We start from the raw sequence: 18,101 nt of genomic DNA on the forward strand, positions 1-18,101 counted from the left end.
ATTCCTAGAAAATTAATTGCTGAGTCTAATGTATGCCTAATTTTAAAACGTCATCACTGGCCCTCTAAAATGTTACCAATTCACAGATACGCCAACAGGATATTGAATTCACCCCAGATGTAATCACATCAGGTGTTTTGAAATTTGAGGTAAGTTAGTAAAGGAACACTTTGCTTTCTGTTTTTCTTGCAAAGGAGTTGTAACAACCTGCATAGAAATGATCAAAATTCATCTTTTCAGGATCCCACTATTCCCATAAATCATCACTAGCACAAAACCAAAATGGCCCGAGAAAATGAGAATGAGAATAAGAGGTGTTTCTGCTCCAAATTTCTACACAGCTGTCAAGTGAAATTGCTGTTTACACCTGTCTGGGTATGCTCTTGCATCTCAGATATTTACGATCACATCTCTTCAACTGACCCCTCAGAGCCAGCATCGACTCACAAACTCAAAACAAACATGAAAGGTTTCTCATAGAACATGATGAAATTTAAGTAGAATTAGCAATGTCCTTAAAACACACACTGAAGTGTTTGAACTACCACAGCCAAAGGTTATTATGGAACTGCGGGTCAGCTACCACGAAATCAGCTCTCACACATGCTTGGATATAGGAAAATCACAAAAAGAGAGAAGAGGTTGCGCAATCACACTTTCAGCCCAGCTGCTATTTATCTTCTGGAATGGCAGGTTGCGTTGGGCTTTTTCCCCCAGTGAATTTGCCATGCCCTTGGCACTGGCATGGAGCAGTCTCACTGGCCAAAAGGTCATAAACCTTTCTGCCCAGCCCTGATTATTGCACAAACTTTCATACAGCCCCCTTTCGTGACTGCTTTGCTCCCCCATTTCCACTATGTTTTTTAGAACCATCACCTTGTGAACCAAAGAATAAATTTTCACTTCTTTTCAGATCTGGGCTCCACCAAGGGCCAGATTCGGTCTCAAATACCGGCCCCATGCTGGAGGGGGGTATTTCTATGTCTTGGTTTACAGGTAATCTTACGAATTTGCTTTGAAGAAGATCTGACAGATTTTACTTGAAGTATTAGTTTTTAGACAGCATGGAAGCCAAGCATATTGAACTATAACCCCAGTGAGGGTAGGGGAAAGCAAGGTTGAAGACTCACAGAGAAGATAGCACCTAAGGAGGATAGAGAGAACTATGATTTTCCACAAGGGTTTTGACAGACAGATATAGAATATGCTGTAGGATTCCCACCTGAATATCATGGCTTCGTGACACACGAAACCAAAGGCAGAGAATGGGACCTGCCTTCTAGAACATCCTAATGTCCCTTAATGATTTATTGTGAATGAATCCTCCTTGAATGCATTTATCTTTGTTTTAAAAAAAGAAAAACCTCTATTTTATTTTTTATCACTACCTCACTTGCAGTTGAATTTCCCAAAAACATCAGAAGCAGTAACTCAGTGTTGGCTTATCAAAAATATATGTTCTTCAGTGAAAACTCTTAACAGCCCATCTATAAGTATGAAACAATAGGACTTGGGGGCAAAATATAACTCCCTCTCTCTATATATCACATATATAATATATATATAATATATAACATATATAATATAATATATAACATATAACATATATAATATATAATATAACATATAATATATAATATATATTATAAAGTTATATAACTATATAACTATAACTATATGAATATATATGTGAATATATAACTATAACTGGCAAACCCCAGGTTCCCCACTTGATGCCAGCAGAACATTAGGCAAGCAGCTTCACTTCTTGGAGCTTCAAATTAATCCCATGAGAGCAGGACCAGTAACATTTGTTTCTCTGGGCTGTTATGAGGATTCAATGATATAAAACATGTAAAGAATCCGTCATAAAATAATGTTTAATACATAACAGGTCCCCTTGTAGCCAGCGTTTTCAGAGTTGTCCCCACTTTATCACTCTGATTTGTGCTGTTCTGATTTAAAAGTGTTTTTCTGTTTCAAAAGTGTTCTTGCTGATTCATCAAATGGATATAATAACCAGTAACTATCTGCCTTAATATTCTTTTTTTTTTTAAAGATTTTATTTATTTATTTGACAGAGAAAGAGATAGCGAGAGCAGGAACACAAGCAGGGGGAGTGGGAGAGGGAGAAGCAGGCTTCCCGCCAAGCAGAGAGCCCGATGCGGGACTCGATCCCAGGACCCTGGGACCATGACCTGAGCCGAAGGCAGTCGCTTAACCGACTGAGCCACCCAGGCGCCCCTCTGCCTTAATATTCTGAGGACATCATTATAGTATTTATCTTTTATATAAGGTGCACATACTCAATATGTCTCTTTATGGTCACAAAAGTATTCTTATGGAGTCATACCTACTTCTGAAAGAAAATCACATTCTCAATCTCTCTCTTACACTCTCTCTCTCCAATGCAGCAATGCTAGTTATTAGCTTAAGAAGGCTAACTTTCAACTGTACAGTAATGCTCTTAAGTCATAAGATTAAGATCTGCAATTCTAATAAGGGCAGTTCTTGAGTTTTAATGCCCAAATAATGCTAACTAATTCATGTGTGCCTTTACATAGAATCTTTGTGATCTTTTTAAAATTAAAAAAACATATAAAAACTTTCCTTCCTCATTCTCTGCCTCCCAAGACTTCTGAAAGGCAGTTCAACCTTTCCTTCTATACCTATAACACCAAGAATAAGGAGAAATTAGAAGCCTAACATATGGACAGGAAAGGAGCTATTCATAAGACATCACCAGAAATGGGCATTGATCACGAAGCCATGATATTCAGGTGGGAATCCTACAGCATATTCTATATCTGTCTGTCAAAACCCTTGTGGAAAATCATAGTTCTCTCTATCCTCCTTAGGTGCTATCTTCTCTGTGAGTCTTCAACCTTGCTTTCCCCTACCCTCACTGGGGTTATAGTTCAATATGCTTGGCTTCCATGCTGTCTAAAAACTAATACTTCAAGTAAAATCTGTCAGATCTTCTTCAAAGCAAATTCGTAAGATTACCTGTAAACCAAGACATAGAAATAGCATATTCCTTTGGGCTTTTCATGTTTGTCTTAATGTTATATATATACAGATATATAGAGAGATAGACAGATAGATAGACAGATAGACAGATAGATAGACAGGGCAATATACATGGCATACACATGTAAAAGTTTCTCTAGTTGGTAACAAACTAGATGATTTTACTTAGTAAAACAGATCCAACCCACCTACAAAATTATAGGTGAATTAAATGACTATAAACAGTATATATATATATATATACTATATATCATTAGAACCCACCACAAATTCAATTTTAGAAATCATCAGGATATTTGGTGAAAGATATCAAGAATATAAGAATTATGTCCATGACTATGCCCCTGGATTGCAGGATAAGGGGGTTTCTGTGATCAAAGTTTTCTAGGCTATAAAAACATACTTAAAAAAAAAAGCTAACATCTAGTATCATATAACTCACAGGTGATTATTAATAAAGGGGTAAACTAGACTGTCATTTTTAATACATGTCGCCTGATTGAGACAGTCTGTTGTCTATTTCTTCCCTGTGGCTTTAAGCCTTCAAGCCCACCTCTATAGCTCACTGCTAAATATAAGAAGGGTAACAACCAAAAAGAAGACACCAATTCTCTCCTTTTATTCACAGCCTCATGTCTGGGTGAGCCCCCAAGACCGAACACGAGTCCACAATGTTATGAGTTGAATCGTCCCTATGCAGAAAGATATGTTGAAATCCTAACTCTATGCTCCCTCAGAATGTGACTTCATTTGGGAATGGGGTTCTTGTTGTTTTAATATGCTAAGTTAAACTATATTGGAGGAGGGGTGGCCTTAACATAATACGACTACTGTCCTTAGGAGAAGAGGAAAATCTGAACTCAGACACAGAGGGAAGACAGCCATGTGAGGACACAAGCAGAGGGGAACTATGCTGCCACAAGCCAAGGAACACTTGGGCAACGAAAGCTGGAAGGGGTAAGGCAGGATCCTTCCCTAAGGTTTTCGAGAGAGCTTGGCCCTGTCAACATCTTGATTTTGGACTCCTCATCTCCAGAACTGCATTTCTGTTGTTTTAAGTCACTCGGTTTGTGGTATTTTGTTATGACGGCCCCCAGGAAATGACCACACACACTTTCATGAGTTCCCTAATCTTCCTGCTTCTGACTTTGGAACTCATTTCTCCAAGCATCACTTTGCCCAACCTTTAGACCTTAACCTGCATGCTTTTCTGACTTTGAATTTTTTGTTTCCTTTCTTAACTGTAATTAATGATCATCCTCCAATATTTTATGAACCAGACATGCACTGGAAGCATCCCATACCAGTTTGCAGGAGCAGATTGTTAAATTTTTAGGAATTTTGCAACTTGATTGCTAGACACAGCCATTATTTCAAAAACTACACCGTACAAGCTTTAAATTAGGTAACTTACTCTAAGACAAAGGCAATAAGTAATCAAAATGCATCACTTCTTAATTATTTGACTACATTTTACTACGATCTGTGCTCTTGAAGCTACTTATGTCTAATGTATCTATATGGTGGGAATACTATTATAATGCTGGGCTAGTGCCCATCCTTTCTCAACTCATACTGGAAATTTGAAATCAGCCATGGTGGGAATATTTACACCATGAAAACTGTCAAAAGCTATAAATCAATTATTTTTATGTTTTCAGAGAGGCAGTTGCAAACAAGTACCAGCACACCATTGAAATAGCCTCTAAGTCCATTCCATGAGCCAAACTGGAATGGCTACAGAGGAACTGACCAAGGTTAACTTCACCTAAGAGATCACTTTTCTGAGCCCTGCTCTGCACCTTTCAGTAGGAATTCAGAAAAGCAAGTAAAAGCAAATAAAGGACTCTATTACAAATAATGAAGACAGAGAGATTTGACAGGGATTGTGAAGAGGGGATAAGGCAGACTTAGATGCTGGTGACCTACTTTTAGTATTGTCTACTAAATCTCCCAGGGAAGTGTTTAGCTGTGATTATAATTATTAATTAGATTCCAATCAGGGTACTATTTAAAGGATCTGTGCTCCTTAGGGAGAGACATTTCAGATAGATAGATGATAGATGAATAGATAGATAGATAGATAGATAGATAGATAGATAGATAGATAGATAGACAGGGTAATCTACACGGCATACACATGTAAATGTTTCTCTAGTTGGTAACAAACTAGATGATTTTACTTAGTAAAACAGATCCAACCCACCTACAAAATTATAGGTGAATTAAATGACTATAAACAGGCAGGGTAAAGTCTTCATAGCTTTAGCACATCTATAATTCTACTCTGTATGGATAGGATCAACATTCTTTAGTTTTGCGATAACATCGTCCTTGTCAAGCAGTTCATCAGATGAACAAAAACATTTATAAGAACAGCAGCTCTACACATTTAAAACACAAATTCAAAGAATCTAATACCCATGAAATAGTTACTTCCTAAAATTCTTAGGCGTAATTTGAGGCTGTGAGCTGCTTGCTATTATTCTGCACTGTGGGAAGTGCAGTCTCAGATTAGAGACTCTGCCCTCGTGCTTGAACTCCCTGCCCGCCAGAGTTGGGAATGCTGCAAACTTTCAACCAGGGCCAGAGGGAAGGTGGAAGGCCTTTCTTCTTTTAACCACAATGCCAGCAGCAGATTAAGCAGTGGCATGACTCACGCCACACAGAGTCTTGCTGAGTCTACTTTTGCTGAAAGTACTGTATCTCATACCAGGAAGCGTTCTAAGGGTGGAATGTGTGAAGTGTGCATCACATCAACTGTTTCTGCGACTGAGGCATTCTTTTCAAACCTGTCATCTGAGTCCAACCATGTTCCTGTTTAATTAGCCACTATGTTTCTTTTTAGTTTTGTTTTGTTTTTTGTAATGATAAGTAAGAGGCTCTCTTGCCTTTTCTGTGAACACAATCCAACTGGGAAGGAAAATCAGTCTCTTATTCTCCATAGTTGAACACTCATGCTTAGATTTCTTAGGCATTCTAAATAGAAAAATAAAGGGCAAATCCAGGTCACAGTTGAGGCAGTCAGAAAAGGAAGCAGATAATAAAGTAGTCTGGATCTAAAAAGTTATAGCACAAACAAATAATATAAGAATTATTTTTTATAATTTTACTTTTCAATAGGTTAGTCTTGGGGAAACAGGAGGTGTTTGGAGATGGACAAGAAGGGTAGGAGCAGGGAGGGAATGCTGTTAAGAGTGAGAGCTGGGGAAATAGGAAAAGGTTATTGAGAAGAGTTTTTCCCTATTTCTCTCTGTTCTTCCTCTTTCTTATGTGTGATGACCTCACTCTCACCCCAGGCCCCCATCTTAAACCCACTACTACAAGTTCTTGACAGCTAATTTCTCAAATCAAGATGTGTAATTAACATAAAGGCTAACATACAAGGTTAGCAAGCAGTTAAATCTCTCACACTTTTTTTTTTTTTTAATGACAGGAGAAGTATTCTCAAGACTCAAAGGTAAAAAACAATAGACCCTTATTTTTTAACATTTTGTGTAAGGAATGTCCTAGACCAGACCATATAAAGCATTAATGACAGAGTTAACACAATCTATAAGAAGCCTAATAACAGTTCCGTGATTCTAATATGTTTTGAAAATTAACATTTTGGCATTCAAAATGTCTCTACTTTATTTTTTAAAGATTTTATTGATTGATTGATTGATTTGAGAGAGAGAGAGAGAAATAGCATGAGCAGGTCCGGGGGGTGGGCGGGTGGGGATGGGCAGAGGGAGAGGGAGAAGCCATGTCGGGCTCAATCCCAGGACCCTGAGATCATGACCTGAGCCGAAGGCAGAAGCTTAACCAACTGAGCTACCCAGGTGCCCCCAAATGTCTCTACTTTTAAATGACATAAACCATTAAACTGAGAAATTTTGAAAGGCTCAACAAAACAGCTTTTCTTAAAATTTTTGCATTTGTTTTATATTGCACTGGCACAAAGTGTTACTTTACATACAGGCCTTTTTCTTAATGAGACCAGAACTATTTTGTAAACAAGAATCAAAAAGGAGGGTGACTAAGGAAAGAAATTTCATGTTTCATAAACTATAGGAAATATTTGTTTCATAAATTACAAGAAAACTCCAGCCTACCTTTGTGAGTTATCAGATTCTGGTCCTGCTCTTCGTCTTTGAGGGTTTTTATCTATCTGTAAACTGGATCCCGCTGCCTTTCATATTTTGTCGGTCCTTACCAAAGTTTCAATTCTTCCAGTTCCTCCAGTATCTGGCTCTAACTTTCCAAATTAATGTTTTCAATTTTTGTCCCACCCTCCTGCCTTCAAGGTACTGAGAACAAAAAGCTGACCACCCAGATCCTTAAGGGCATTCTAGGTTATCTTGAATCTAACAAAGCCCTGTAAGCTGACGCTGGATACCTTGGGGCTTTATTTTTATTTTCTGAGGAGTTTTCTCAGCAGACATTCAAAATGAAAAAAAAAAAAACTTTTATATTTTTGAGTTCTCAACTTCAGTATCAAGTACTAACTTTACTGTCTGTGACTCACAGCAAAGGAGGTATTCCCTTTTTAGACATTTATACTGATAATTTGACAATACACATTTTTTTTATTGACCAAGTGCAAGCCAGCTATTGTGTTTGTGAGCTCCTCTTCTCAGCCAGCCCTATGCTGAACTTTGTAAGGGTTTAAAACACACACACACACACACACACACACACACACAACCTGCTCTTGACTGAAATGCAAGCCTTCCATGTTATATGTCACAGAGTGATTCTTATCCAATGAGTTTGTGGTTTTTCCAAATTTAGGACAAAGTATGTTTTATCAGTGAGTTGAGATTTAGCATTGTTCCCCTTCAGTTCTATAAATGGTTCTTCCAACTTTAAAATGGGCCACTTAATTTACAACTATTTTCTTCATTAATTTCTAAGAGTGAGAAATAACACACAAATTTCTGGCATGTTGATAAGAGAACTTTAGCAATTTTCTCCCTGACATGAAACATTTCATTCTGAAGGCCTATGTTCTCTATCCTTATAATTCTTAGATGAGGCTATACTAAGAACAGACTCTGAAATGTATTTGCCCATGTGCCCAGTATAAAACCTGAGTGATGTTTGGGAATGGAGCCGAGGAAGGAACAAGAACACAAATATTTATTTGTCCCAAAAATAGAGGAGCCCGTATTTTCAAACATTCCAATGGAACCCCAAAATGAGAGTTTACTGAATTGAAAACAGTATCCTCTACTTGAAGATTATTAACACAAATTCAATGTTGAGTCAAACCTATAATCCGTGTAGCTCATAGTAACTTACTTGGTAAAAGTATCTCATAAATTGTATGCTTTAAGTCTCTTCCAAATAGTTAAAAAATATATAGATAAATTATCAAAGACAACTTTTTCACTAGCTCCGTTCAATATTTTTTCTCCATAATGAAAAGTAGCTCAGCAACTTCCCTCCTTTAAAATCCACTCCTACCGCAGTAGTCATATAAATTATTCTGACTATATAATTCTTCACTTCTTGCAGTGAAGTACTGTAACATTTGGTAAGATAATTCATTCTAGCTATACATTCCTACTGAACTTTTGGTGAAATAATTTCATTTTTTACTAGTGTAAAGTTGGAAAGCCTTCTAAAGCTAGACTTTTACTTTATAGGAAGATAGGGGGTGGGAAATGACACTACATTTAAAGTCAATCTTCTTCCTCCAACTTCTGTTAACTGTTTTAAAGGTTGTGGCTATCGTTGGGCAATTTCGCTGGGAAAACTGAAACTCTAACACCCATATTAGAGTACTTCCAACTAAAGCAGTTCGCCGAACTGGGCTAGCAACAGGGTGCGAAAATTTCTGTTGCTCTTCTTTCCTGTGACATACGGTAGAAGGGTTGGCCCTGGTTTGGTCCACCTGCCAGTGGAGTTTAAAGTTTCCAAGGCTCGGAGGAACACAATGACTTGGATCAAACTGCCTAAATGAGAAGAAGGGCATTTCTGCTACAACAAGGAAGCCGTTAAACTCCTGCTAAGCTAACCATCTCTTTTATGCGTCCATGCACACGACCGACCTCCTCTATCACTGACCAGGGATTATTTCTGACAATCCAGAATATTCCGAAAGCTTGGAGACATATGGCTGGAAAATGAAACGACCCTGGAGTGTGGCCACATCATTACTTTGTGTCGCGTGGTACCAGATGGGCAACCAGTGAATGATGCAGAGATGTGAACGGACAGTTTTATAGTGTGAATTTTCCCCCCATAAAGCCAAAGCAGACTTCATTTCCCTCTCTTTTCTTTTGGTTTGTAATACTCGGATTTTGTCCTCTCGGCAGTATCAATTAACTCCGTTTGGCAGTGGGGTAGCCAAAAAGGAAGAGGATGAAGCGATCTCTAAAATCTTAGTAAGTGTCGAAGGAGCCACAGCACCCAGGAAACTGCGGCTGCGAGCCGCCTCGTCCTGCGCGGATTTCAGGGTTGAATAGCGCAAGCGGTTATGGAGCGGACGGTGCACTCCATCCGCCGAGGATAGAGACCCCGGCGCCGGGAGGGGTCCGCTCATTTCGCCGCAGCCTTGGAGGCCGCGGCAGCCTCTCATCCGCTGCGTCTCATTACCATTATCCTCGTTCTTGAAAAGTCATGGAAGACGGCCCGCTGCCAGACCTCAGAGACATCGAGCTGAAGCTGGGGCGCAAAGTACCCGAGAGCCTAGTGCGCTCGCTCCGTGGGGAGGAGCCGGTTCCCCTGGAAAGGGACAGGGACCCCTGCGGGGGGAGCGGCGATGGTGGAGGCGGCTGCAGTGGTAGCAGCAGCAGCTGCAGCTTCCCTCCCTCCTTGTCGTCCTCCTCTTCGTCCTCTCCAACCTCTGGCTCCCCACGTCGTAGCCACTGCAGCGCCCTGGAGAGGCTGGAAACCAAGCTGCACTTCCTCAGGCAAGAAATGGTGAGTGCGGTGCGCCCGCTGTGGGAATGAGGGCCCTGCCGAAAGGTGGGGCGATCGGAAGATGGGCCCGCAGAGGCAGGGCGGCTGAGGCTGCAGAGCTGAGAGCGGGGCGCGTGGGAAATGCGGGGTAGGGAAAGCGCACGTCTGGAGGCTGGTTTACCCCGGACTTTGCTCGGTCAGGGTTTGCCAGGATAGCAGAGCCTGTTTTGCTCTGTGTACTTTCTGATAGCGCCGACTCGGTGCTTCCTACTCTGACCATTTAGCTGCCAGCCCGCAGCCCCCCCCCCCCCCCCCCCCGGGCATCCTGGCCGCCGAGGGTTTGCAGTCACTAAGCCCATCTGGGGCCTGCTGTGTGCCGTTCACACTTTCGGTTCAAAAGGCGGCTCAGTCCTTTGCACTTAAGCAGAACTACTTCCTGGTTTGCCGAGAGGTGGCGAGGCAGGGTGCCTGCCAGCGAGCCTTCCTAGCTCACTCTTCCACCACTACCGCCCCCGCCCCTTGGTGCAGCCGCCGCAGCTGTTCCGAGGCCACTCTTAGGCTGATTCTCCACAGCTGGTTCTGAAAACAATGGCCCACTCGTCCTTGAGGTCCTTAGGAATAGCTGGTTTCACTGTTTTGATCCTAGCGAGCAGGTGACCCCCAGGCCCAGGGATTTGCTAATGACCGCTTCCTACCCTTCCCCCCTCAGTCCTCAATCTGCAATTGTTTTCTGTGTCGCTGGTAAACATTACCTTAAGGGTAGGACAATGAGACTGGTACAGGGTCTGAGAATCCTTGTTATTCCGGATGTACTTAAACGGAAAAACTTATTTACTGGCCATGAGTTCTGGGGCAAGTCACTTGGCCTCTGTGAACCTCAGTTTATTTACACAGTGAAGTAGGGAGAGGAAATAATTCCTTCCTAAATCCTTTGAAGAAACTAACCACAAAGCACCAGAATTTTCAACCGGCCTGGAGCAGAGGAAAGTTGCAAGGGTGGTCCCAGTCAACCCAGAGGATGGTGAGGATTTTCTACATACTAAAGGATCCTGTCTACTAGGGTTTTGCATTAAAAAAAAGGAACCAGAGGTGTTTCCCTAGTTCCCCTCTTTCTGCATTTGGAACACTTGAGAGGTAATAAATTCCACAGCATAATCTTGGCAAATATGTAAGTGTAAAAAACCGGCCTTCAGTGATCATGTCCTGTGTTCAGAATTTTCACTGTGTTATCTACATAAAGGTCCCAGGATATCACCCTAAAAAACCTATCTCAAGATCTTTAAAGTTGGTCTACCTAAGGACTTTAGTTTTATATCTCGGATCTATTTTCTTCCTACTTGGAATGTTCATATGTTGAAGGCAAATTACACACATAGCACCTCTATATGTATGGGTCTATATATATGTGTGCACATGTGCATTTGTGTGTATATATTCATGCACCGCGTATATTGCAAATTATTTTATTCATGTTTCACTGTCTAAATACACACAGGTTATATATCTTAGTTATTCAAAAAGTACTTATTAAGCATTTACTATGGGTGCTGAAAATAAATGAAAAAGGCAAGAAGTTTGTTTAGGGCTCTCAAGTCTCTTGCACTCATTTGCCATTTATTATTTGTAGTAAATCAAACCAAGTGTGTTGAAGAACTCCATGGGGGGGGGTGGAAACTGGTTCTTTTCAACTAAGGACACTTTCTAGACTTATCTGTTTTTCTTAATGAAAATATCATAGACGTAATAAAACTTTGTCTCCCCTAGCCAGATCTTGCTGTGTGTGATTAGGATATATTAATAAATACATTTTTTTATTTTATTTTTATTTATTTGAGAGAGAGAATGAGATAGAGAGAGCATGAGAGGGGGGAGGGTCAGAGGGAGAAGCAGACCCCCTGCCGAGCAGGGAGCCCGATGCAGCACTCGATCCCGGGACTCCAGGATCATGACCTGAGCCGAAGGCAGTCGCTTAACCAACTGAGCCACCCAGGCGCCCTAAATACATTTTTAAAAAACAAACAGAAACCCCAACAATAGCAGCCGCAAATTGCTAATTTGACTGTTTGTTATATCTTCGGTATGAAGCATCAGTAGCTCCAGGAGAATTTATGCCAGAACAGATGTTTTGTATTACAACTTTGTGCTCCACTGAAGGTCTCCAGGAAGAAAATAAGAACATTAGCCGTGAGACATTAGAGAAGAGATGAAGACAGGTATATTCCCCTGCCAGTGAGACCCATTTACCCCATTTTACACAACTCTTTTGGGTGCTAAAACCCCCAGCTTCAACATGACTGGGAAGCAACAGATTTGTTTTTATGTAGACTTGGCAGTTTTGTTATAAACACTGAACAGATGCAGTTCTTCCTGTCCCCTCCTCGGCTCCCCATGCAGAGAAGTAAGAGAACCAGAGTGGAATAGGACTTCTTCATTGTGATTTTCCTATTCTTCTCTGCCCTGTACTATGGGCACTGAGTTAACCTCCTTTGTATTATGCATGACCCCACATTTCATGCTTATTACTTTTAGTTGTCCACAGATTGTTCTTCTGGATTGTCTGGAATTACCAGGCTTTGGGCCTGCCCTCGGAACTCCTTCCTAAGAAACACCTGAGCCAGGCACAAACCTTTCTAGAGACTTCCAGGAATTAAGCCTTCCTTCTTTTCCTCTGAGATAGATGTGTATACCATTGACACAGGATTGCATAGACTTGCAGGGAGGCAGTCTTAACACAAACTTCTTTACATACACACGATTTCATCATTGTCTCTCATCTCCTTTCATGCCTTCGTGGAGAATTCCCTTCACTTTTTTTCCCCCCCTCCCTACTATCTTCTTCTTCTTCTTCTTCTTCCTTCTTCCTTCTTCTTTCTTCTTTCTTCTTCTTTCTTATTCTTCTTCTTCTTCCTTTTTTAACATATAATGTATTATTTGTTTCAGAGGTACAGGTCTGTGATTCATCAGTCTTACACAGTTCACAGCGCTCACCATAGCACATACCCTCCCCAATGTCTATCACCCTGCCACCCCATCCCACCCACCCCTTCACTCTTATTTGTGATGTTACAATCAGTGCTCTTAGAGGTCTGAGAGATGCAGTTGTAAAACAGGCAACTTGAAAGAGATTGAAGAGGGGGGAGAAACTGTTTCTGTTGCCAGACTTCTTAATGGTGAAACCCTTATTAACAACATAAATAGCACCACACATAATAAAGCTTGTGGGAGGGAAAATATTAGAAAAGAAAATTTGCAGGCATGCATTTGGTACAGGAGGCCAATTTAAGGTAAAGATCAAGCGCCCAGCTAGCTCAGTCGGTAGAGCATGAGACTCTTAAGGTAATGATCAGGATGTTTGGGGGAGGAGGCAGATTTTCCCAATATGTAAGCATTTTTATTGTGAATTTAGAGATAAGGAAATTTGATAATACAATAAACAGACGCAGAGATGTACATATGAAATTTATAATGAAATTGGAAAGAGATGTCAGGCCTCTTGTGCAAAGTCTGCCCAGTACGTGTTCACTACTTTTCTGTTCAGAGTGTTTTAATAATTGTCATCATTTGAGTCTAAAGTCATACTGGGAAAGAGGAAGTATTTTCATCTATGTTTTGCAAATGAGATCATTGTGGCTTAGCTGGCCAAGGTCACGCAGCTAATTAGTGAATAGAATCACAACTTGAACTCTTATCTGACTCCCTGTACTGTACTTTCCCCCTCATTCCAGTCTGCATATGAGCTGTGATAGCTCAGCACCCCCTAGAGTACTAAGGGATGAAGAAAAGAAGTCCTCAGGATGCATGTGAGGGGTTGTTTCAGATATAGGTTCGTTCAATAATCAGTGATTTATTGAGTACCTACTATGTGCCAGATCTATCTCCAGACCTTGGTAATATACAACAAAATGGCTACTTTAAAAGTCAATTTTTTTATCCCATGTTCCCAATAGCTTTCATCCATGCAAAGACTCCTTTTACAAATGTTCTTAAGAATGGGACTTTCAGCATTGCTTATGAAAAATTACTCTAAGTTTTCTAATATCTCCAAAATATATCCAAAATATCCAAATATTTTCCAATAAATGTAAATAATCTCTGTCAAAAACAGTTAGTAATAATTTTACACTGCACTTTTACAAGATGTTCAAAGAGTTTTACTGTTATATCAGTATATCTGTGAAAATTATTTTCATCAGTTTTTCTCTGAGAGAAATTTCAAATTTGCCTAAGACAGAGACAATCGCTAAAGAATCAAAATCTGGAATTGGAAGGGGTCTAATGCACCCTCTCTAGTTTGCCTTCCCAGATAATTATTGTTCAAAAAATCAAAGAGTAGTTTGGAATGCAGTATATACTACCTGTTGATGCCACATTGTGGTTCCAATCAGTTCTGTATTATGTCGGGATGATTACTAATCTTTAGGTAATACAATGCCATTATGAAAACTACCATGGAAATACTATGTTCTGATTTCCATATTTTTGGCAACTGTTTGCACAGAAGCTGTATAATATATCTAATAGAATAAACAATCTCAAGCTAGTTACTCATCCTTTCTTACTATTAATGCATTCAAATACCCCACCCAGTTCCTCAACTCTTGCTTTAAAAAAGTTTTCTAGGCAATTCCCAAGATAAGACAAAAAAACACATACCCTCAGACATGTCTGTATATGATACTAACAACATAAATCAAAATGTCACAGTTTTTATGAGTGGTAGATTTATACTTCGTTTTTGGTACTTTCTCTCATTGATCTTTTCTATATTTTGCCCCCATGTTAAATGGCTTGCTGACTTTGTAATAAAAATAAAAGTTATTTTAAATTCCCTCAAAAAATAATTTTAACTTCACAGTTGCTTTGGATATGCTTCAGAATAGGCTAGGAGATTTCTATCACTTGTTCTATCATTCATTCATTTTTCATAACTAGATAGTTTCAATAATATTTTTACTATTTTATCATTTAGCGATTTCTTTTTAAGTTCGATAAAAATCTAAGAAAAACCCTTAGGCATATAATTGAGAAGCTATAAAGCGGAAAGTACCTTCTTTGATGAGTTCACAAGATAGTGGAAAAGATAAAATGGGAATATAATTTGGCCAGAGAAAGATTACAAACTAACACGTCAGCAGGTGCGCAATGTCATAGCAGAGATCAGACATCAGTGTTGAGACGAACAGGTAAAGCTGAGGAAATTTTTGACAGCGCCCTGGACAAGGACTTAAAAGTGCTGATAATGATGCAAAGTAGGAGCTTAATATTAGTGATAAAGACATCAAGGAGATGAGGAAACGGATTCCTAATAATGGTTTCTTCTGTTATTACACACATGGAGTGTTATTATGCTTACTTAAATCTGACAAAAATCTTGTTGAAACAGGTTTCCTTGCACAGTGGCTCAAGAATTGGGGGTAGTGCACACAAAGGTAGTAATGTCATTTTGCTAGAAGCACAGAGACACAATTTAAGAATTTATACCTAACTTGAAAACAGTGACATTTCCAAAACCTTATGGAGCCCTGCCCTGTACCTAGGAATGTACATTGAACTATCGTATCGGTACATACTTGAAGAACACTTCTTGACCAAAAAGAATTCCCTTCCAGTCCAGTCAAGTTGCACAACCATGCTGGCCTGATCTTGAGAGGCCACAAATATTGTGAGATTTTTTAGACTGGTTATGTTCATTTCCATGACAGCACAAAAAAACATATCTTTAACCTTCCATTTTGTAGTTAATAAATCACAAACGAATTTGTCACATGTTAGGACTTTAGGGTTTGTTTGTTTGTTTTTAATACTACTTCTGAAACTGGGATTTATGGCTAGAGTCTCTGGAGTCCCTGAGAACTTGTTATTTGTTGTTGTTGTTGTTTTTCTTTGAAGGATGGTCCTTTTGTTCTTCTTTAAAGGTTATTCTTCACTACTCAAGGGGCAGGCTTCTGGTTTGGTGGAACCTTCATGGGTTTGGAGCTAGACAAGCTGAGATTCCAGTCAGGTCTAGAGCAAGTCAAGATACAAAGCAGCAGGGCCGGGTGCCCCTTCCCTATGGAGACTCTTAGCCCACCTTCCTGACAGGAGGCCTACCTGGCTCTCAGTGGCCCTCTTTCTAATCTTGGCTCCTTCACTCCCCACTGTCTGGCATTGAGCAAGTTATATAACTGCTCTAGGACTCAGCTTTCTTGTTAACATAGGGATACAAGCATCTCTATTAAGGCATTGTAAGCATTCAGTGAAATTATATAAGAAAATCGACTATTACATGGGCATTCAGAAATAGTAAGGACAATGGCAATAAGAGGTGTTATGTCAATGACATGGCTGTTCTTTGATCTTACACGAGTAGCCACAGATGGGCAATGTGGTTTGGGGACTGATTCAGATTTTTTGGTTTTTTTAAAGATTTTATTTATTTATTTGAGACAGAGAGAATGAGAGAGAGAGAGCACATGAGAGGGGGGAGGGTCAGAGGGAGAAGCAGGCTCCCTGCCGAGCAGCGAGCCCGATGCGGGACTCGATCCAGGGACTCCAGGATCATGACCTGAGCCGAAGGCAGTCGCTTAACCAACTGAGCCACCCAGGCGCCCATGACTGATTCAGATTTAAGCATTTCCTCTACTTGACTATCCTAGCACCTCCCGTGTGATCACATGTTCTACAGAGACTATGTTTCTATACAAAAGTAAAAAAGAAATATTCATGGGCTTTGCCTAGCTTTAGTGCAATTGGAAATCTTGATTTTGATTTCAGGCTTCGCATTTATGAAACAGATACTATGAGCTAAGCATACTGCAGAGTATAGTAGCCTAGATTAAAGAGCTGTGGAACCAAATTTTTGGTTTAGCCTAGGAAGTCTGCCAACTGAGACTAGTATTTAGGTGGTTTTTTTTTTTTTTTTTTTTTTTTTACAATGAAAGCTTTCTATGGGAAAAGCACTATGTTAGTTAAACATTTCAGTGCATTACCCTACTGAAACCTTAAAATAATCTTAACTAAATATAATTTTAATATCTCCTTTATAGATAAAACATTGCAGGTTATTGTTAATGCTCAAGACTACCTACACAGTAAGGGGATGAGCAAAGTTGAAGTCAGAATCTGAGCTTTCAACCATGACTGTACAATTACTTCTCATGCTTTAGAATATCTTGATGCACATGTTGACACCCAAGATTAAAGGTATATATCTGCTCTTCCAGATTTTCAAAACATTAAACATGTTAAACTGTATGTTTATTTACTATAAACCCTCCAGGAGGAAAAGGATCTAAAGACAATCTCTGTCTTAGGAACACTCAAGATGTGAATGAACGTATCCAAAAGTCACCTGGTCCCCAGCAACTGTACCCTTTCTTTTTTGCCACTGTCATCAAGATCTTCATAAATACTGGCCGCCTGGGTGGCTCAGTCATTAAGTGTCTGCCTTCAGCTCAGGTCATGATCCCGGGGTCCTGGGATCAAGCCCGGCTCTCCGCTCAGCGGGAAGCCTTCTTCTCCCTCTCCCACTCCCCTGCTTGTGTTCCTTCTCTCGCTTTGCCTCTCTCTGTCAAATAAAATAATAATAATAATAATAATAATAATAATAATAATAATAATAATAAAGATCTTCATAAATACTTTTTCCCACTCCACAAAAGCTGCTGATGGATTCTCTGCCCAGACCGGCTCAAGGCTCAGAACTCAGTACTGGAGCTCAGTAGTGTTCATGACCCAGAGTTTTACAAGCTTGCAACTGGTAGCATTTTGTTCCCTGAGAAATTCTGTTCCAGATAAGCTTGGAACTTAGATAACTCATAGAACTAGAAAACTGGGAATCTGACACCATCTTGTATCCATTTTAACAGCACCTTCAAGTTGCTGTTCTTCTAACAAAAGCTCTATTATCTCATTTTTCGGTTCTGATAACAGTTGAATAGTACTGTGCTGGGACTTCCCAGATTGTGTGGATGAAACACATTGATTCAGATTGAGCCCAATGTAAATTGTATTTCTCGAATTCACAAAAAAAGTTAAATTTTCAAACATACATTTCAAACATCTCAGTCTAAGCATTAAAAATAAAATCTGAATAATTCATTTTTTTAAAAATTTTATTTATTTATTTGACAGAGAGAGAGAGACAGCTAGCGAGGGAACACAAGCAGGGGGAGTGGGAGAGGGAGAAGCAGGCTTCCCGC

The 18,101-nt window shown here is 39.9% G+C and overlaps 1 protein-coding gene across 1 annotated transcript in view; it reads left to right on the forward strand.

Annotated features, from left to right (window-relative positions):
• Nucleotides 1-8,672: 8,672 nt before the first annotated feature.
• Nucleotides 8,673-18,101, forward strand: part of LURAP1L (leucine rich adaptor protein 1 like) — a 50,532-nt gene continuing 41,103 nt past the window's right edge. The window contains exon 1 of the mRNA XM_021682414.2: nt 8,673-9,942. Coding sequence (XP_021538089.1) covers nt 9,640-9,942 — 303 coding nt within the window. The 5' untranslated portion in view covers nt 8,673-9,639. The remainder of the gene's footprint in view (nt 9,943-18,101) is intronic.

This window comes from Neomonachus schauinslandi, chromosome 13, assembly GCF_002201575.2.
Source record: "Neomonachus schauinslandi chromosome 13, ASM220157v2, whole genome shotgun sequence".
NCBI classification, from domain to species: domain Eukaryota; kingdom Metazoa; phylum Chordata; class Mammalia; order Carnivora; family Phocidae; genus Neomonachus; species Neomonachus schauinslandi.